Source organism: Peromyscus maniculatus, chromosome 9, assembly GCF_049852395.1.
Source record: "Peromyscus maniculatus bairdii isolate BWxNUB_F1_BW_parent chromosome 9, HU_Pman_BW_mat_3.1, whole genome shotgun sequence".
In the NCBI taxonomy this organism is placed as follows: Eukaryota; Metazoa; Chordata; class Mammalia; order Rodentia; family Cricetidae; genus Peromyscus; species Peromyscus maniculatus.
The window spans coordinates 22,604,350-22,625,266 of NC_134860.1; the positions used below are offsets into that span (position 1 = coordinate 22,604,350).

The 20,917-nt window shown below is 44.9% G+C and overlaps 1 protein-coding gene and 1 pseudogene across 3 annotated transcripts in view; one reads left to right on the top strand and one right to left on the bottom strand.

Moving 5' to 3' along the window:
* Positions 1-201: 201 nt before the first annotated feature.
* Positions 202-20,917, top strand: part of Rarb (retinoic acid receptor beta) — a 347,580-nt gene continuing 326,864 nt past the window's right edge. The window contains exons 1-2 of one of the 3 annotated variants that reach the window (XM_076544465.1): positions 202-300; positions 6,413-6,862. In XM_076544465.1, the coding sequence (XP_076400580.1) occupies positions 6,685-6,862 (178 nt within the window). In that variant the 5' untranslated portion in view covers positions 202-300; positions 6,413-6,684. Of the gene's footprint in view, positions 301-368; positions 473-6,412; positions 6,863-20,917 lie in introns of those variants that run through there. The other 2 variants (XM_076544464.1, XM_042284363.2) reach the window with 2 other exon arrangements.
* On the bottom strand, positions 12,023-12,413 carry LOC102916479 (small ubiquitin-related modifier 2 pseudogene; annotated as a pseudogene).

The following is a 20,917-nucleotide window of genomic DNA, read 5'->3' on the forward strand; positions in this document are numbered from 1 at the left end:
AGGTCTCTCACTCTCCAGCTGTGAGTCTCTGTATCAGATCCCATCTACTACAGGAAAACATTCTCTGATGATGGCTGAGTGAGACACCGATCTATGGATATACCAGAAAGTTGTTGGGAGTCATTTCATTGCTGAGTTTCTTTGGCAGAACCAAAGCGTTTTGTTTTGCCCTGGGTTCCTGAGGTTCTCGACCATCTCAGCGGTGTCAGGACTGGATTCCATCTCACCGGGTGAGGTTTGTGCTACTCTTGTACTAGCTCGTTGTACAGAGAGGTCACCGCTGTGGATCAGAGTTAGTAGGTGGGTTGCTGTTTCCCTTTCTCCTCTGGCAGCACGCAGTGTTCCTTCCAGTAACGGGAACACTAGTCAGTACAGGGAGGCTCTAGATGGGCGCGAGCTCAACGTCTCGGAGCTCCATGAGTTGTGAAGGTGTGGTCTCCAGCAGAGGGACCTTGTCATCAGCTTTTGGAGGGCAAGCATAGCCTTAGCAGTAGCCTGGATTGTTTGGGGGTTCCTATGGGGTCCCTTTGTTCATCGGTTTGATTAGATATAACCCATTCCTGGAACTTGAGGCTTCATTTGGTGATGAGATGTCCAGATGGGGCTCTGTCTCCCCTGTTCCTCAGTGATTCTGTTTGGATTACCTTTATATATGTATATGGTTTAGGAAGCTTCTACTGTATTAGGTTTTGATATGACCCTTCAAATGAACCTTGGTTTTAGCTGTCTCTCCCTGTATTCCTTCCTTCATCCCCTTCCTCGCCTCTCCCCCCATCCATTTGATCCTCCTGTTACAGTCCTCCAATCCCTTCATAACTATCTATTCTGTTTCCCCTTCTGAGGATAATTCAATGCTGCCCTCTAGTCCCTTACTCTATACCTAACCTCCGTGGTTATGTGGATTGTAGCTTGTTTGTCCAAGACTTGGCAGCTAACATCCACATATAAGTGAAGACATACCATATTTGTCTTTTGGGGAGTTACCTCACTCAGGATGATTTTTTTTTCTAGCTCCATCTGACTTTGTCGGTTTTAACAAATGTTCAGGGGACTGTTAAGACTACCATCTCAGGGACACACAGAGAGAACCATTTGTTAAAGGACCTATCTGATTTTAAAACATCATGTGTAAATATTGTGTTATAAAATGTGGTTTAAGTGGTGGGAAGTCTAAAGTTGGAATTGTGAATGCAATTTTTAGTGAAAATGAACATAAAATAAACCTGTGGCAAGAGAAAAGAAACAAGAGATAACTACCGTCATTTAAAACAATTTTCAATGTAACAAAAATATTAGTAAGACTGGAGAAAAAATACTGCATTTATTAATGTCTTAACTGAGGCTTCTAAGCTGTCATGAACACCATGACTAAGAGCAACTTAGGGAGAAAAGAGTTTATTTCAGCTTACAGAGCCCCATCACAGTCCATCATCCAGGGAAGTCAGGACAGGAAGTGAAGCAGAGGCCATCCAGGGGCACTGCAGGGGTGCTGCTTATGGGCTTGCTCAGCCTGCTTTTTCATGGACCCCAGGACCACCTTCTCAGGGAGGCTCCACCCACAATGGCCTGGGCCATCCCACATCAGTCATTAATTAAGAGAAGCCCTACAGGATTGCTTTTAAACTAGTCTTACAGAAGCTTTTTCTCAATTGTGATTCTGGCCTGTTAGAAACTTCTAACTTGTGTCTAGCTGACAATAAAGAAGCCAAGAAAATTAATAAGAAGCGGTCACAGGTACAGTGTGAATATTAAGATAGCAATGTCTTCCACTACACACACACACACACACACACACACACACATACACACGTCTCTCTCTCTCTCTCTCTCTCTCTCTCTCTCTCTCACACACACACACACACACACACACACACACACACACACACACGCATAAATGCATACACACACGCACACACGCATGTACGCACGTCACACAGACTGTAGATAGACCCGTGTCTCCCTCCCAGCTGGTTTGCGGAAGACAGACTGGAGAACAGTTTACATTGGGAAAATAAAAACTTGACATTATCTTCTGAGTTTTAAAAAATATTTTTAAAATGTTGTTTGGTTACTATGTTTTAGCAAAGTACTTGTTCCCTGGATATCAGAGTTTGGATTTTCATTTATCATGCCCCCCCTTTCTCCTGGCTCTTTCATAGATGATAAAATTGATACTGCAGAAGCTCTGGGTGGTGGTCCTGAGACCTCTCAGCCCATCTCATTTTCCCTTCCTCATCCTGTTCATCTGTGCTTTGCCTCAGGTGGGAAAGGAACAGCCCAGATGAGCCCAGACTGAACTCAGGCATGACAGGAAAGGGCTTGCTAATACCAGTGACCAGCTTTGTCTCCACAAGCCTGAAACAAAGGACATTTACTTCCAGGAATCCCTTAATCAGTCACACATGTGGACAGGGGGGACATCCCACACAGTCCACCAACGAACAGGACTTTTCCAACCAGAATTGCTTCCTTTCCCCCTTATTAGCATAAATTATTCTGCTGTTGGCCCTGTTTCATCTATTTATTTATTTATTTAATTATTTATTTATTTATTCTTCAAGATTTCGAGCATGCTACACAGGCAGACAAGATGTTGGCAATGTTTAGGATTTGAAAGCAAGGAGAAAGGGGAGATTATTGTGGGTAGCCTCAGTCCCTGGTTGGTATATATATTAAAAAAAAAAAAAAAAAAAAGGACAGCTTTAAAAATCAGAGAATTGTGCCCTGCGGGGGCAGCTTGCTAAACTGTCAGCTCTCACAGTTAATGAGCTAGTTTGTCAGATGGAGAGAGAAAAGACCATTGTAACAATGCTGAGCTTTGTGTGGGATTTCAAAATCAGATTGACTGGGAATGCAGCAAATACTGAACAGCATTGTTTTATTTTCTAATTAGTTTGCCTCAAACTACAAAATAAAAGTACTAAATATGTAGAATGGAGTATGCTTTTGAGAAGAGAAAACACCCAAAGCATTTACCTCCGCTGAAGTAATGTGCATCCCACTCTGTTTCTTCTCATGCGGCTTGAGCTTTCAAGAGACAGTGATGTTTTCGGTGAGGTATCTTCCTAGGGCTCCTGTTCACAAACCGAATGGAAACACCACCTCCTCTTTAGAGAGCAGGGTATACTAGAAAACCTGGACTTTCCCTGTGGACAGCGGTCCTTTTAGTACCCAGGGCCCAAGGATTGAAGGAAGGCTCAGGTGGACGGCATCTGAGCTAGGACAAAGCTAATGTCACACCCACACATGGGTTCTCTCCTCTGTGGGTGGCAATTGATGTGACACACCATCTCCTAGGGGTGCAAGCTCTGCCCAGGGCAGAGGGAGCAGAGGAGATGGCACTGTTCAAACCCTTTTTAAGTTCTGCCTCTGCCACAGATGTGTGATGTGGGGGGAAGGTGTTTAAAGCCATGGAGACTCAGCAGCTTGTCCAAAAGGTGGAGCTGGTCCCCACAGCCCTGTGAGACTTCTCAGAGGCTCAAAGCTATGAGCTTACTTTACCTCAGGGGCCTGTCCTGTGGTAAAGACATAGAGGTTATATTGGGACATCTTAGGGCCCATGAGTGCTCAGGAAGGTGTATGAGTAACAGTTTTCCCTTCATCCACACCCATCTTTCTCTTCTTCAATTATCTGGCCCAAATTTGAATAATAATATTTTTCTCTTCAAGGCTGCTATGATGCATTCTCCTTCATCTCCAGCCCAAAGTCTCTTTTCCAGCAAGCTTGTCCTCAGAAGAACATTATTTATTGAGAAATGTGTGTTTAAAGTGAAACTTCACCAAGTATTTACTGTATACCAGATATTGGTCTTCTGTAGAGGATCCCATTTCATCTTCTCTGTGATCCTCTAAAGTAAATTATATAAGTATACACATTTTACACTATTTAAAAAGCACACTATATTGAGAATCGAGATCATTTCCCCAAAGTTCAGACTCATGATTGAACCTGGGCATCTGGCTCTAGAATCCTTCTCTGTACAACTGAAAAGCTCCCAGAGTCTGAGTTCAGAGCTTGTCAACCAGTGGGCTCCAAAGTTTGGAAGATCCTGCTGAATGTGGTTACCACGGTAATGCTAATCATGTGAAGTATACAGTCAGTACTGGGAACTGAGGTGAGGCTTCTCCCATCCCCACTCTCAAAATCCTAGGTAGATAATTCGTGGAATATGTTTTGTAGAGGCTGAGCAATTGGGGCTCCATTAAGCATATAACTTCTACCAAGATTGTAAATCCCCCATGAGTACAGGGACCATATTACACATCTCCAGTGTCTTCACTCATACCTGACACGTGACAGTTAGTTGAGACTGATGGATGAGTGAGTGGACAGACAGACAGTGGTCCATCATTCACACTGATGGAGGGAGAAAAGGATATAGTAATGGAATGAGTGTTGGAGTGATGGAGGGATGAGGTGATGGGTAGATAAATGTATGGATAGATTGAGTGAGGTAGGAATAGATGGAGAAATGAGTAAATGGCTTGATGATTTATATTAAACAATCCATGTTTAATAGATGAATACATTGTTTAGAACTTAGAAGATAGTATAGGCATACAGTTTAAAATAATTACATGATAAATTTTTCTATATACATACATATGAATTTACAAATGCAACCTGTTGAGTCCATTCAATGTTGGTTGTACACGTTTCTAAGGCTGACTCTTCACTTGGTATTGGTTAACCAATTAGGAGGCACATCCCTGGGGAAGACTAATTCTCAGCCTGGACAATCATTAATTGTCATAGCTCTTCATCAAGGGGTGGAGCCTTGTGAGGTTTCCCTAACCCCTCTTGGCATGTTAACTAGGTTTTCGTTGTGCAGTCTTGTTAAGGCAATCACATTGTTGGGATCTGTAGCTCCCTTGTCCTATTCCGAAGACACAATCCCTCAGCAGACGTCCTGGTCCTCTTGCTCTCCCAGTCTTTGTGTTCCCTTATTCAAAGTTCCCTGAGCCTTAGATGGAAGGGTTGTTTTAAGTGTTAGGGTTAGGTTCAGTATGGTCAATTCTCTGCATTTTTGAACAGTTGTGGATTTCTGTCTTATGCAAAAAGAAGCTTCTCTGCTGAGGAATGAGGGCTACTCTTCTCTGTAGTATAAGGATAAGTATTTAGAATGTACTTGGAAACTCTGCTGGTTTAGGAAAATGGCAGTAGTGGGTCCTCCCCAGGTAGTTGGCTATGTTTACAGTTACATTTATGAATTCCCTCCTATTGAGCGAGCCTTAAGTCCAATTATACAGCTGTTGGTTGCTCCCAAGTTATAAATGCTGCTATTTCACCTTAAAGGATATTTTGTCATGTTGATCATCATTGTGGTCTGTAGATGTCACATCTGGGTGAGAGTATTGATTGCTTTTCTCTCTTGACAGCTTGCACAGCCCTTTCTAGTACTATGTATAAGAGCTGGTCCTCTAACATGAGGCTTGCAATACAATTCCAGCTTAATTCTTCCAAATCTTGTGTCTGAAACGTGTGGTGTCTTCAGCAGTGGGAACTTACCTTAAAAATCTGGGAGGCAACCAAAGGCAGTGGCAATTGCCTGTATTTCTTGAGTCTCTTGAGCTCTCCTAAACAACTCAAAAGAAGGTTTCTCATGTCTGGTGCTGGAGTTTTTGTTGGATAGTCTATGGCTCTCAGGGGAGCATTGTCACCCCCAAGTAACATTACTTCATATGTAATTTATATAAATATGGATTAATATGACTTCCCGGGGCTTCTTCAAACATCCTTAGTGTTATTTACCTTGGTATTGTTCTTATGGGCATAATAACAACAAGAAACTGACCTAAAATGTCCCACCGGGTTCCTTAGCGTTCTTCACATTAAAATCGAGCTTTCTCTTGCAGCTGTATTTTCCTGTTTGTGTGCTATTCCAAATGGCCACAATGAAATCCAAACTTGTTCCTGTACAGGATGTGCAAGCTTGGTGGCACATAGGCTAGGCTGCATCACACAAGCAGTTTCCCTAAAGAGCAAGATTTTATCCATTCAGCAAATGCTTACCGGGTGCCTGTTCATGCTCAGGCGCTCTTCTAAGGGCTTGAATCATAGATGAAAACAGGACAAACACTGTGAGCATGGGAACAGGAAAATAAATGCTTTCACATGGCCATGACGAAACATGAGGCAAGGAGAGGTGGACAATAGGGAACAGAGTTCAGAAAGGAGCTTGTAGTTTAATAAAAGAGGATCAGTCACGATAAAATTATATGTAGATGTTTTAGCTTATACTATAGTGCTTGAATTTGAGAAAAATCAAAACCATAAAATAGTAAACACATGGGACCAAGAAGGAATTTGGAGTTCTGAATCATTAATAATTTTTTGTACAATAATTTGATAAAGTGAGAAATATCTTAGATTTGTGATGCATCGGTTGTTTGTTTGCTTGTTTTCTTACAGGATTAACAGCCCTGGAATCTGAAGGTCCCTGGTGCCACTGAACCCTAAGCTGGGCAGCTGGCCAGCATCAGCCCCTTTCTGTCATCAACAAAGCAAAATGGGAGGCAGAGAGAGCCTGCACGGAGGAAGCCAGATCAGCAGGTGAACCCTCTTGCTTTGGCCAGGACCTTGTTCAGCCTCATTTTGCCCACGTCTGCCTCTTGTGTGTGGTTTGGGACCTATAGTGATGTGTGCCCGCCCTAGAGCACCTGACCTTCAGTGAAGCTTGAAGCATGAGCACCAGCAGCCACGCATGCCCAGTCCCGGCAGTGCGTGGACACATGACTCACTACCCAGCGGCACCCTACCCAATCCTGTTTCCACCTGTCATCGGAGGACTCTCCCTGCCTCCACTCCACGGTCTCCATGGCCACCCACCTCCTAGTGGATGCAGTACTCCCTCACCAGCCAGTAAGTACTGGGGGCCTTTGCCCTGGCGAAGTCAAAACAGTCTGGTAAACAGGCTCCTTTCCGTTATGTTGGTTTCTCTCGGTCTAGAATTCTACCGGAAATTCTGTGGGAAGAAATGGGTGCAGTGATGATGAAATGTGATGTGACCTAAAAGGTGAACTTTAGGATTTGATGTATGCTAAGCAGCTGAGCCACTTGCCATTTTTTATCAAGGCACAGTGATGGTCAGCACATGAGGCTGAGGTCCCTGGAAAAAACTGACTACTAGAACGTGCACTTCGAAGTGAGAGATGGAACTGTAAAGGCCACTGGTTCTCCTGAAGCTAGAGTCTAACTCACGTGATTTTCCCTTGGGTATTGTGTTACCGATGATGCTACCTGCCAACTCTTGTCACATGGTTTGCTGGGTCCCCTGCTACTTTGGGTTCTGTGCTGAGTTGCTTCTAACCCAAGATCATTTCTTGACTGATGTATAAAAAGTGCTATGAGAAAGGAAAAAGATTCTGAGAATTTCAAGCCTATAGAAAGTATTCGTATCATATGGTTTTTAAGAGTTCTGTCTGAAGACCGAGCTGTGACACCAATGAGCTTGTCTAACTTTGGGGAAGTGCGTGTAGTTGTTATCTGGAGATGGAAGGTGTGTGGCTCCTGTGATGTGGCAGACATTAGTGATGTGTTTTTCTATGTTCATTCTTTCTAAGAATCAGCTAGAGCTCAGTGTCGCCCTCTCTCTTGGTGCTTCATGTCCTTCTGCTCCTGTGAAAATCCCTTCAAATAACTGGTTTGTCTCTAAAAAGTTCATTATTTGAAGTACTGCTTTAATTTTGTTTTGTATTTTGTTCATGGTGCTCAACTTTTCCTCCTGCCTCCTTCACACACAGGTACAGGGGAGCTTGTTCCACCTAAAGATTCCTTTAGCATTAGCAACAGGGCCATCAAAGTTAGCAGAGGATGAATGACAGACAGACAGTTGGGATTTGGTGACATGGATATGAATCACCATCACAGAGTGATCATGTCCGCTAAATTCTGTCTTGTTTTCCATCTTGGAATGACCCAATTGTAATTCATCTCCCCTGTGTTTTAGGTTTCTGGCCTTAGCACAGGATCATGAAAGTCCCTGAAATACTTAGCAACCTTCTCTCCACCTGACACACAGCATATCCTGGCAGGTTTCTGTTCTCACAAAGGAAGTATATTTCATTGATATGACTGAAAAATTAAGAAATAGGATTCCTATCCTGGGAATAAAGCAGATTATACTCCCAGGCTGCCTGAAGCCTCCAAATTGACCAACAACAAATCCCAGCAACTTTGGGCTACTTCTGTTTCTGGTTTTACGGAACATTCAGTGTATACATGTCATACGGAGGAGAGCAATTGGTATCGCACACTGATGCACCTTGCTGGACAGGTACGCAAGTTCAGCGTCATGTTCCTCTCCATTTCCCACAGATTCCTTTGGGGTGGAGTGTTCTAGAGAGGTAGGCTTGGCTATGGTCAAACCCTGCTTACCTCCTGTTTTTATAAATCAAAATTTATCGACATGTTTACATATTGCCTAGAGCATGTTTGGGGCTTAGTAAGACTTTGTAGCCCACGAATGCCCAAATATTGTCCCCCTTTATGGAAACGGTATACTGACTCTGTTGGGAAGACATGACATGGAAATATGAGTCAGCCCATCCCAAATCCAACCTCGGCCTTTGCCTATGCCATTCACTTTTCTAAGACCCCTCGGTCTGCTGGTGGCTCCACTTCTGCCCCTGTACAAGCAGAGCCATGTCATATCTGAGGCTCCTTTCCCCTCACATACTAATAACACACGAGATGCTGTTGCTGTTTGCTTGAGCCACATTGGCACTGCATTTTCTAGAACAAGCTGAATGAGATGCTGGCTGCTGCGTAGGATTCAACCTTTGAGGGGATTATTATTAGGTTTGAAGATTTCTTTGTTTTGTTTTGTCTTGAGAAGGCCTGCAGGAAGGTACTGAGTGGCTGAAGCCTGAAAAGTAGCCAGAGTAAGGGCAGAGAGAGGAGATTCAGGCTGGAATCCTCAAATCTGGCTTCCTTCTTGCCCCTATGAATGACTTGTTCCATTTTTTTTTTACTACAGTCAAATCAAGTGAAGTTGCATAGATGAAATTCATTAAGACATGTTTATGTGTTTGAGTGATTGCCCGCATGTATGCATTTATACAACATGTATGCAGGCACCCATGGAGGCCAGTAATGGATGAATCATGAGCAATGGGTTCTCTGTAACTAGAGTCTTAGAAGGTTATGAGCCACCCTGTGGATGCTGGGAACTGAATCCAGGTCCTCTGTAAGAACAGCAGATTTTCTTAACCACTGGGCCATCCCTCCAGCCTCAATGAAACTCATTAAAAGGAGCTGCTGTTAAGACAGTCTATGAACTGGTCATCAAAGAGAGAACTCCAAGCCCTTGGGAGGCAGAGATAGTCAGATCTCTGTGAGTTTGAGACAAGTAGCCTGGTATAAATAAGTGAGTCCCAAACTAGCTAGGGCTACATAGTGAGATCCTGTCTCACAGAGAGGGAGGGGGAGGAGAGGGAGATGGGGAGGGGAGAGGAAGGGAGAGGGAGAAGGAAGTATAAAATTCTGGGCCTTAGGTCCTAAAAGAAGAGTGAGATCTTAGGAGGTACCCACCGACTTTCCTCTGGTTAAAAAACAAGCAAAAGTTTTATTTATGTCTTAAAATTAGTAAAAGTGATATCCAAGGGCCATGAATTCTCAATATGTAGCAACACACATACTTGGGTGACAGACAGAGCAGCAAATACAGAACAGAATGGAGTGAGCGGCAGGTGGCTGCTCCATGGGTGCTGACGGTGGATGATGGGACTTCTGATGCATGTCCCTGATACTTGGTTTACATCTGTGTCTGCTGCTCAGCTAGAAAGAAAACAGTCCCCTGCTCCAGAAATGAGGTTCTTGTCAGCAGTGTGGGATTGTAGAGACTCCAGAACCTTCCATCTTGGAAGTAAATAGGAGCACTTCCCATCGCAGCTCCCGGTGTCCTGCTCCCTCCTCACACTCAGTGATGCCTCAGGCCTCCTACTCCAGAGCATGAGCTGCCCTGCTTCCTCATCACACTGAGTGTGCCTCTGGCCTCCTACTCCAGAGCATGAGCTGCCCTGAACGTCTGCTGTGCTATGCTGTCCCTGTGGCATCTAAGAGTCTTCTTCTTGGGGCTGCTGGCACATGCTCCTAATCACAGTACTTGGGAGGCTGAGGCAGGAGGATTGAGAACTAAAGTCCAGTTTGATGTACATAGTTAAGATCCTGATTTTAACAATGTCCTTGACGCAGTGTGTGTACATGTTCTTGTATTGCATTCTGACATGATTCCTAGAGCATGGAGCCGTTCTAAGTTTAGAACACAGGGAACATGATAAAGGGAGCACACACCACATAAGGAGGAAAAGCATGCATTCAGCACCACATGGGTCGATCTGTGTCAGTCACATTTTAATAGCATCCTGGCATGACTGTCAGACCGTTAGTATAAGTCCTGTTTCACAGATAAACACCATGAAGCTTAGGGAGAGTACAGAGTTTAACAGCTAGTTAGACTGGAGTCTAATTCCAAATGCAGATCTTGGGGCAACAAAGTGCATGCCTTTCCCAGTGTGTCAGGCAGGAGGTGGGGCCAGCATAACCGTGGATGGTCCTCTGCGACACACAGGCATCTCTTTCCATGCTCTGCCGAGGGGTCCTTGGAGATGATAGATGTTAGGGGATTCTGAAACCTCTTTAGTTCCACAGATGTCTAGGGAACTGGCTATCAGTTTTCATCAACAGGGGAGTTGGAGGAAACGCCGATGAGGGTACCACAGCAGAAAGTCTTCCAGTGGAGGAGAGATGTGGGCTGCCAGGCCACACTCACAAGCCGGATTCCAGGCTTGCTGTGAAAGTTGGACAGCTGTCTGTCTCTCTTGCTTTCTGTCCCTTCATGGCTGCTTGTTCCGTTTTATTACACCCATGTGCTCTTTTCTATGTTGTTCAAGCTGGAAAATGTTGCTAAGCATTTTGACTGAGTAGATCTCGCAATGGTCTGTTTAGTTCCAGGGCTTTCTGATGAGAGTTCTTTCACCTCCTTTCTTGATGGGAAAGTGCTGTGCCCCAGCTCTCCAGGAAGACATGGCAGGACACAAAGGGGGGCTTAGACTAGGAGGAGCCATGGTGCCCAGCTTGTCCTGAAACCGTGTACAGCTGAGTTAGACTGCAAGTTTTTCACGGGTGTCCACTGGTACTTGTCCCGGAGGTTCTGACCCTGCCTGAAATACATGATAGAAATACATACATAGATACATAGATACATAGATAGACTAAACCTTTCCTGCTGGTTCCGGCAGTCTGGTGCCCTTTGCCCTAGCCTTGTTTTTTTTTTTCTGCTGAGTCACATTTCCCCTGAATTTACACAGTAGACACACACACACACACACACACACACACACACACACACACACACACCAGGAATCAAGTCAGGGGTCTGGGGATTGACACCACTACACTCTCATGGCTTCCCAGCAGAACAGTGTGGCCTACGTCCATGTGGCTTTCACAGTGTTGAACCTAATAAAAACAGGTAGCAGAAACTCAAGAAGAACTTCTAGGCCAGTGGTAACCATTTTGCCCATTTCAAGAAGTTTATTTAAACAACAAGATGCTTGACTTGAAGGGAAAACTATCTAGGATCATTTTGTTCTAGAGTAATTTACCCCTACTTAAAGACAGATTGCCCTACATGTAACAGCTACGTACAAAAAAGTTATAAAATTGTCCTTGGTTTTACAATGATAAATGAAAAACATTAAAATTCTCCAATCAAACAAGGTATGTACGGATTTTGTTGTTGGGCTCTTTTGTTAAAATGTTGAGAGCAAAATAACTTACTGGACTATAAAGATAAGAGCTGAATGAGCATGCCACTAATGGAGACAGGGGGATATTTTCACAGAACCAGTGCTTTCCCTGGTCCATCTCCATCTGATGTCAATCAAAACAGAACATTGGCCATTTAGTTTTAAGAAGAATAAGAAAAAAGTACAAATGTTTGTGCACACACACCAGTTACTTTATGTACAATAAAGAAATGGGGACAGGGAAATGAAAGAAGAGAGAAAACTATACTGTAGTAGTCAGGATGTGGGGGAACCAAATTGTGGCTTTCTAATTGTGAATGTATTCTTGGTCTATAACAAAATTCTGGAGTAAAGTAGCAGGTTCCCTTTTTAGTAGACACCTCCTGTCTGCTGCTGGAACACATCAATCCTATCTTCATCCTCCATGTCCAACTGTGCGGGTGTATCTGTTTCATTGATTGGTTGCCCATCAAACCGGAATCTGATCTGCCTCATTGACAAACCCTGTCGTTCACAATAGGCTTTCATTAGTTTACTAAGTGGTGTGTGCCTCTTAATCTCTAACTGCACCACAGAACCATCCTGCCCTGCCACCTTCAAGTTAGTATGATCATTATTCTCAGTCTTGACTCCTTCCTTGGGTTTCTCGTCGGCCATGGTGAGCGCCAGAGTCTCCTCAGCAGCCACTTCAGGCCCAAACTGAAGGAGCCTACTTTTATTTATTTAGTTTTGAAATAGTGAGGACTGAGCTCAGGGCCTCATGCCTCCTAGACAAGCATTTTCCATAAGTCATGGTCTAACCCTCGGAAGGTATCATATTTGTTTTTATTTCTCAATTGATGATTATCCACGCTGCTTTCTTTTTCTCTTTCTTCTGAGACAGTTTTACCATGTAGCCCAGTGGCTTCCAACCTGCAGTCTTCCTGCCCCTGCACATATGAAGATCCATGCCACCATGCTTGGCTATGATGTCTCCATGGTCTTCACTGAGGGACCATGACCATCTTATTCTCAATTGTACGTTTACTACTTACTCCTTGTCACAGAGTAGATATCCCGTCTGTTACATATGTGATAATAACTTGGGGAGTTAATTATAATTAAATTCCATTAAATTAATTCCACTGTGTTTGCTGAAATGATTTCCCTACCTAAGTCAGGATTCTGTTTAGCTGAGAGTTTTGGGACTCACAACAGATTCCATTTTCCAGGAACTAACCTTTCCCAAGGACTTTTGAAAACTACTTTTATTCTGAGGAAGGATTTCAAAGGAGACATTTTTGAGAAGAAAGTTATTTTGTCAGCTTCTCTGGAAATTGTCCCAGCCCGGTGCTCATGCTCACCTGTGACTTTGAGTTTTGCTGTTTTAGTGTTATTGGCACTGTCTGAATAGTCTTGGCTCTCACATCTTGGGGAAACTACACACGTGAGCCCACTCACGTTAGCCATGGCAGATAAGTGACAGATTTCTTGAATTTATTTTATCAAATACCATATATTTTGGAAAAAAGAAGATTTTATGAGCACTTACAAATAATTGCATGCACAGCTCTTTGAGTTGTAAGTAAATACATATAAGTAGTAAAAGTCTAAGGGAAAATCATTTGAGGCCCTTGCACTAAACTGTCTGATGATGCAGCTGCCCCTTCACCTAGTCCCGCTAGAGAAGAGAGTCCCCACAAGGCATAGGAAGGTTCATGAGCTGAAGCCAGCAGACCTGCAGCACAGCCCAGTTCCCAGCCTCACTCTGTCTTCAGGACGTGAGAGACACTTCGTGCATGGGAGCTTTAAATAACCTCTCATAGCAGGCCAAGTGTGTCCTTCAATGCTCGGTGAAAACAGTCCTGAGGCACCACACAGTATCTCCAGGTATACAGTTCCCAAATTCTCTGAGATAATCTAAAAAATAAATGTTAATGTGTCAAGACAAATAACTGGTCCTCAGAGACCTCAGATAATTCTCCCTAAAAACCACTTTCTTCAGCCAAAGGTTTTGGAAAGCATGGAGACCATGGACTTGAGACTTTGTTCCTGAGAAGTAAAGGCAAAACACACTCTTGGGAGCAGGGCCCAGGCAGCGCTGGAAAGAGCTGAGGGTGGGTGAAATGGATGTGGAAAATGATAGTGTGTATAATGACATCCCTCCATCATGGAGGGTCAGATTCCATAGATAGAAACACATGAACTCTAGCATTTTTGTGAGCTGGGTACAATCCCTTTGAACTTCCTTCTTGTGGTTCTCTCCTGGCATACAACCCACACAATAGTCAACAGATTATTTCTGGAAAAGCTGGGTGTCTAGATGATGCCTCATCCCTGGGCCCGTGAGGGTGCTGATGTACTGTAGCTGTCCCTGGGACTGCCACAAGCAGCAGAGTAATGATCCATGGAGGCAAGAAGGCAGCCTTGGTCCAACATGATTCAGTCGCTGGTGCTGCTTCAAACTCCAGGAGTCTGACTCTGAGTGGTTTATTTTAGGCAGATTCAAACATAGCACAATTTGGTGAAAACATCCTTGATGGCAATTAACTCAATCCTGTGTCACAATAAAGCTTAAGGCATGACTACATCAAAACTCTTTGTAAAGTACACATGACATCTTTCATAAAAATAGGTTCTATAGATTGACTACATGTGACTTAAAAATAGGTTCTCTATATTGACAAGATCACAATAAGGATCCAGGGGAGGATCCAGTGGAGTCTCCACCTTACAGCACAAAAGGTCACCAGTCCATTAACCACATCCTCTCCCAGCCTTCTGAGTAGATAACAGGTTATGCATCCCTTTCTTCCAACGGACAGCATTGTGTGTTTGACATGCCTGGTTCCCCTAGTGCTCATCTGTGAGCACAAGAACCTCCATGTTCCCCACAAGGTACCCTCCCTTGAAGCAGGCCAACTGCAGCTTCCACCACTCAGTGAGAGCAGAGCCCTGAGGTGCCACCCAGTGTTTCGGTTCCCAGACACTCTGAGCCTGGTTCAGTTCAGGGGTTAGATAAGATCTGAGGGAAGGACAGTATCTAGACTCTTTCCTTAGCTCTGCCTTACAAAGAAGGAGGCTCACAGGCCCTTTCTGTCTGACGCTGAAAATACCAGGTTTTCTCATGGGAAGCTTCAACTACTCACCTCAAGAATGCTTTTCTTTAGCAGGCAAATGGGCCATTTCCTGAGATCACTTCCCGTCTGTGAATGATGGAAGTTACCTGGTTTCAGAGGACAGACAGCAAGACTTTTAAAAAGCATCTCCCCAGTCACATGCTTTCTTCTCTGACCTTGGCCACTTCTGTCCCTGTTGCTCAGAGTGAGCTCGTATCAATAACAGTTCTTCATAGCAGATGATGAGTCCCTGATGAGTCCATGAGACCTGGCATCTGTGATATTGTCCGATGTGCCATCTAAAACAGTCATCCTAGGGAGGGAGAGGTGGCCCAGCACTTGAGAACACACACTGCTCTTACAGGGACCCAAGTTCAGCACCCTCATCAGGAGGCTCAGAAGCACCTGCCACTCAGCTCCAGCCCTGCTCTCCACTCACTCTCACTCACTGTTGTACACACTCATAACTCATACATGCACACTCACACATATGCAGTCTCATGCACACTCATGCACACACACACAACTCACACACACAATTAAAAATAAAATCTTTTATAAAATTATCTGAGGCTAGGGCTGTAGCTTGGCTGTTAGAGTTCTTGCTTAGCATGCTAGAGGCCCTGGGTTTGATCCCCAGCACAGCATAAACAAGCATGGACCTGTAACTCCAGCTCTCGGGAGGTGGGGGAGGAGAGGAATAGAAATTCAAGGTGATCCTTGGCTACCTAGGGAGTTTCAGACCCTGACTCAAAAAACAGCAGCAGCAAACTCTTTCAATTAAAAACTGGGTGAGAGATTGAGTTGGGGTGAATTTCCCAACTAACAGACTGGTATACAGGGACTAGTGTTGGGGACTCCATCCAGTTTCTTCTTTTCATTGTCAAAGAAATCTATAAACAACTTTTACTGGGGGCTTCTGAGGCAGTTACAGACCTGATGGGGTTGGGTGTCTCCTGTGCGGAAAGGGCTTTTTAGGCTAATGATGTGGCAGGATTGGAAGGTGTGAAGAGCCCAAACCCAGGTGGTTTTCATCGTCTCTGCCACCCACTCCCCTCAGAATCCCTTCCCTTCCTTGGCCTCCTCATGTGGCATTTACAGCTCAGAGAACTCTGTGAATGCATTTTGTACTGTAGTCGTCAGCTTCTGTGTTCACTGGGGCTGAGGACATGTTCTCTTCCCTTCTGGAGGATGTTCTCTTTGATTTTGACAAGTGAAAGAAGTAACCCAAGAGAGGATTCATGTGGCTCATCGGTGTGCATGGGAACAAATGGACAAGCTCCTTCTGAACCTCCCTGCAGGATGTGCTAGCCGGCGAGCATGGGCAAGTTCTTAACTCCATTTATCTTGACCATGCCAAGGCCTAGAAGAACTCACCCTAGCCCAAGAGTTTTGAGCTTCTAAGTTACAGCCCCTCCATGTAACGTAGATACCTATGATCTGTATGGCAAGGCTTGTATCGGCTTATGAAAAGGTAAGTCTTGGGAGAAATTTTCCCTAAGCCATCTCTGATTACATAGGAAGGAGCCATGAGACCTCTCACCTGCAGTTCTTTCCTTACGCACAGCCGACAGAAGAGGTAGTCACTGCCTCGGAGCATCTGGAGAGAAGAAGTGAGAGATGCTAAGTGCCCAGACCACTGTAACACTTGAAGGACTTACTTAAACAGCTGGGCAAATGTTTAACAAGGATTGGGTGCTTGTGTGCTCACAGTCCAGAACGTCCATGAGGCTGTGTGTCCAGGGCTTACAGGATATGAAGGTAGTATCCACCTCATGTCTTTGTAAATACCAGAACAGGAAGAAGAAGGAGGCGTTTTGGTGTGTAAGTACCGATAAATAGCCTGTCAGGGTCAAGTATAAGTAATGCATAAGTCACACAGTGGAGTAATGTTACCTCTTGGGGCCTCTCATAAGCTAATTACTCCTCCACCTTCCTGCTGCCCTTCTGGAGTGATCTGATTGGTGAACCTCAGGGTAATTGTATTTAAATCCCTGTGGATTATTTTGGAGGAGTTAACTGTGCTTTGGGGCACTGGGTCCACAGTAAAGAGAGTCAGATGCTGGCCACAGCTGAGAAGGCTTTCTCATGTTTAGTATTGGATAAGTAGTGTACGTTGAATGGAAAAAGCTCACCCATTCCAAGATGAATGCGTCAGAATGGAAAGTTTAGGTGGAAATTCATCCAAAACAAACTGCAGAAACTTCAGATCCATCTTGTCCTCACTTGTATCCCGCTCTCAGTCCATATGAAGATCTCATTTTATAGTTTACACTCACAAGGAAAAGTCATTTGTTTGCATCATCCTTTGCTCCCTTGGATGTAGGTGAGGACGGGGCTTCCTCCATCCCATAGTATTCCCTTTGCACATTACTCCAGGAGACACATCTTTTCTGTTCTGTGGCTGTATCTGTAGTGACCGCATTGTTTCGCTTTTTAATCTTCTGCCCTGAGTCCCTGATATTTTCCCTGCAGTAAAGTCTTCCTGTGAGCCTGTCTTCCCCTGGCCCAGCTCTGTCCTCTTCAGCTCACTTCCTGTTTCCCCCAGCAGCACATTTTATTTGTGTTCTGGGAACCAATGAACTCCTTCCAGGGCCACCTTTTCCCTCCTGCTCCTGTCCTATCCTGCTCCTGTCCTCTCCTGTTCCTGTCCTCTTCTTTTTCTGTCCTCTCCTGTTCCTGTCCTCTCCTTTTTCTGTCCTCTCCTGTTCCTGTCCTCTCCTGCTCCTGTTCTCTCCTTTTTCTGTCCTCTCCTGTTCCTGTCCTATCCCCTCCTGTCCTCTCCTTTTTCTGTCCTCTCCTGTTCCTGTCCTATCCCCTCCTGTCCTCTCCTGTTCCTGTCCTCTCCTGTTCCTGTCCTCTCCTTTTTCTGTCCTCTCCTTTTTCTGTCCTCTCCTGTTCCTGTCCTCTCCTGTTCCTGTCCTCTCCTGTTCCTGTCCTCTCCTGTTCCTGTCTTCTCCTTTTTCTGTCCTCTCCTGTTCCTGTCCTCTCCTTTTTCTGTCCTCTCCTGTTCCTGTCCTCTCCTGTTCCTGTCCTCTCCTGTTCCTGTCCTCTCCTTTTTCTGTCCTCTCCTTTTTCTGTCCTCTCCTGCTCCTGTCCTATCCCCTCCTGTCCTCTCCTGCTCCTGTTCTCTCCTGTTGAAAAGTGCTCTCCATAACCTCTGTGTGAACATCTGCACATCAGAGTGCTCTCCTTAAGCTGTGACTGGATCACACTGATAACCAAGAGCCTGGTTTTGTCTTATTTTTTAAGGTATTTCCAGTGGATGAAAGGGTTAACTGTGGGAGGCTTACTGCTCATGGGTATTGCTTGTATATTGAGTTAGGCCAGGGTGGATCTGACCTTTGAATATCTGAAAACAAGGTGAATATCCCCAAGGAGAAAAAATGAGTGAAAGTAAGACACATGTAAGTAATAAAATAGCTGGGGCACCAGCAGCAACATCACGTACTGTAGCAAGGACCAAACCTTTCTACAGAGTCTCCTGTGCTATGTGGTTACGTCATAGGTGACTGTCCTACAGTGGGGTCCCCACCAGGGGAACTGGCCTCATGGGCATTTGGAATTTGTAGGGTTTGTGTTGCTATGGTAATACAATGACGATGCTGATGATCAATACGCATAGAAGAGGGCATTGGACATCTGCACCGCCTCAGGTGTGTCTGCTCCACATACCTGTACACCCTTGGAGAAACATGGGGGCCTCCCATGGGCTCCTCCCTGTGACTGTGAGCAGGCCACTGCCTGGTGTCCAGAACAGAGCACAAACCCTGCTGAGAACCCATGCTTTCAGACACTCCTCTGGGACCCCAGGTTGCATGACTGTTATGAACAGAGCCAAGCCTCCACGAGCTTTCCACTTGAGAGAAAGCCTGGGAGTCGGTGTGGCCTCCGGCCACTGGAAATGACGTGTGAGCTGTGAACGTACATTTCACCAGTTAACCGAACAAGAAGCCTTGTGTTCTAGCCACAGGCTCTAAGTGGTTGATAAAAGTCCCAGAATTTGACCATGGGCTCCACAGACCGCTCTATCCAACCTAGCTTTCTCAATTCCACACCTTCCGTCCCCACTGACCACAAGCCTCTGTCACTCTTCCTAACTGAACAGAAGCCACCCGCTCTTGAGTACGTGTGCTTTAAATGTCACAATGTGGAAAGCCTTTCAAACTGGCTGTAAAACAAGAAAGCCAGTCTGTTCCTGGGGGTGAAGACATGGAAAGCTAGGTCCCTAAGGAGTTCCGCATCCCTTCTCAGGGCACTGACTCCTCCCACCCTGAACCTCCTTGTGCCTTTCCTTGCTTTTACGTTTCAGTAAGCTTGATTAGGACTTCCTGTCATCTCCTCCTTTGAAGTCACAAATTTGTCATAAAAGAGTGGAAATTACCAAATTTTATCGTTGATCAGTTTATTACTTTATTGTTCCTCTTGTCTGGTCTACTTTGGGACGTACGCTCTGAGAGCAGCCGCTGTAGTTGATGTTACAGGAACAGGTGCACGGTTCCCATTGTAACTTTTTCAGCTGTGTGTGCAGATTACTGCATTCCATAAAGATCAGTTGGGGAGGGGAAGGAACGGGGGAGAGAATTGTTCAAAGACGGACTTACACGAAACACACAACACACATACACATCACACACCTCCACTCAGCTTCAAAGGCGGGAAGGACCAAGAAGCATTGTAAATGACCTGTAATATCACCACCTAGTAAAATATCGACCTGGCTATACAATTTAAATGAAAACACTTTAGCATTAAAATTAGACTATGGGGAGGAACAGGAGGCGAGGAGGAAGGGGAAAGGTTGGTATGTAAAATAAATGAAAAAAATTAATAAAAAAATTTAGACTGACATTAAGTCATAAAGGCTGAACCCTGAAAGCCACCTAAGTGCCCATGAACTAAGAAATGCAGGACGTCTATACTTCATCACGGGGATAGATGATAGAGTATTAGAAGTATTAGATTGTCTTAAAAGCTGAGGTGGTAACATTTGTAGACTCATGGTTGAATCTGTGAGAATTCAGCCCCAGGGATCCTGATATCCCCCTCCCCCACAGAGTTCTGGTGCCCTGTGGGGGTGCTGGATACTGAACTAGGCATGCCCCTCTCCCTGGCCCGTTAGTTTAGTTTAGTTTAGTTTAGTTTTGTTTTGTTTTGTTTTAAGCAAAGCCTCAATGTATATCCAAATCTGTCCTTAAATTTGCACAGCTTTCGCATCTGTCTCCAGGGGCTGGGATTACAGGTCTCCACCAGCATGGTTGCTGGGACTTCATTTGTGCATGGAATCTATAAAATGGTTGAGATCAGAGTACAGGAAGATTGCTAGTGGGGAAGGGAAAAGCAGTGGGAGGAAAGAGAGGGCACTCACTCACAGCAGGATGGGCAGGTAGGATGGACATCCTCTGCAGCAGAAAGCCAGTTACCTGCTGCGGGGGTGGGGGTGGGGTGGCCCTGGAGCTGGAACTGTGTTCACACAGAAGGCACTCAGGGAGACACAGGAAAGCTTCTTGCTGTTCAATCACCTCACAGTGTACATGCAAATGGCACCCAAAATGCACGTGATGGAGAGTCACCAGGAAATGTGCCTGGTGTCTAAAACAGGAGAAGGAAGAGAGCATGACTACATGAGGGTCCCTGCTTCCTGGCTAGGTAAGTTCCAGTTCCACCTGGTTAACAAAAGTTAGAAACCTATGGCTGCCTGGGGGCACAGATGCTGTCACCCATCAGGGATTCACCTCCTGAACTTCAATTGCCACCTGCTGCTCCTCTGACATGGCCACCAGCAGAAACCAATGTTTTCTGGTCCCCTAGGTATGTTGAGAACACCCCTAACTCAGAGAGTAACAAAACACAAATTTTATTAATTTAAATATTTGTTTTTAGATACAGCTGTGGATGCCAGTGTGAAGTTCTGGTGGTCACTGCTGTCTGGGGTCCTTTGAGCTCTAATTGGTATTTCCTTCTTCTCTTGGAATTCCTCAGCAAAGCACACTTGTAGCTGGAGTTTTCTCTGATCCCATCCAGGCCGCAGCCACTCAGACTTAAATAAACACACAGACACTTATATT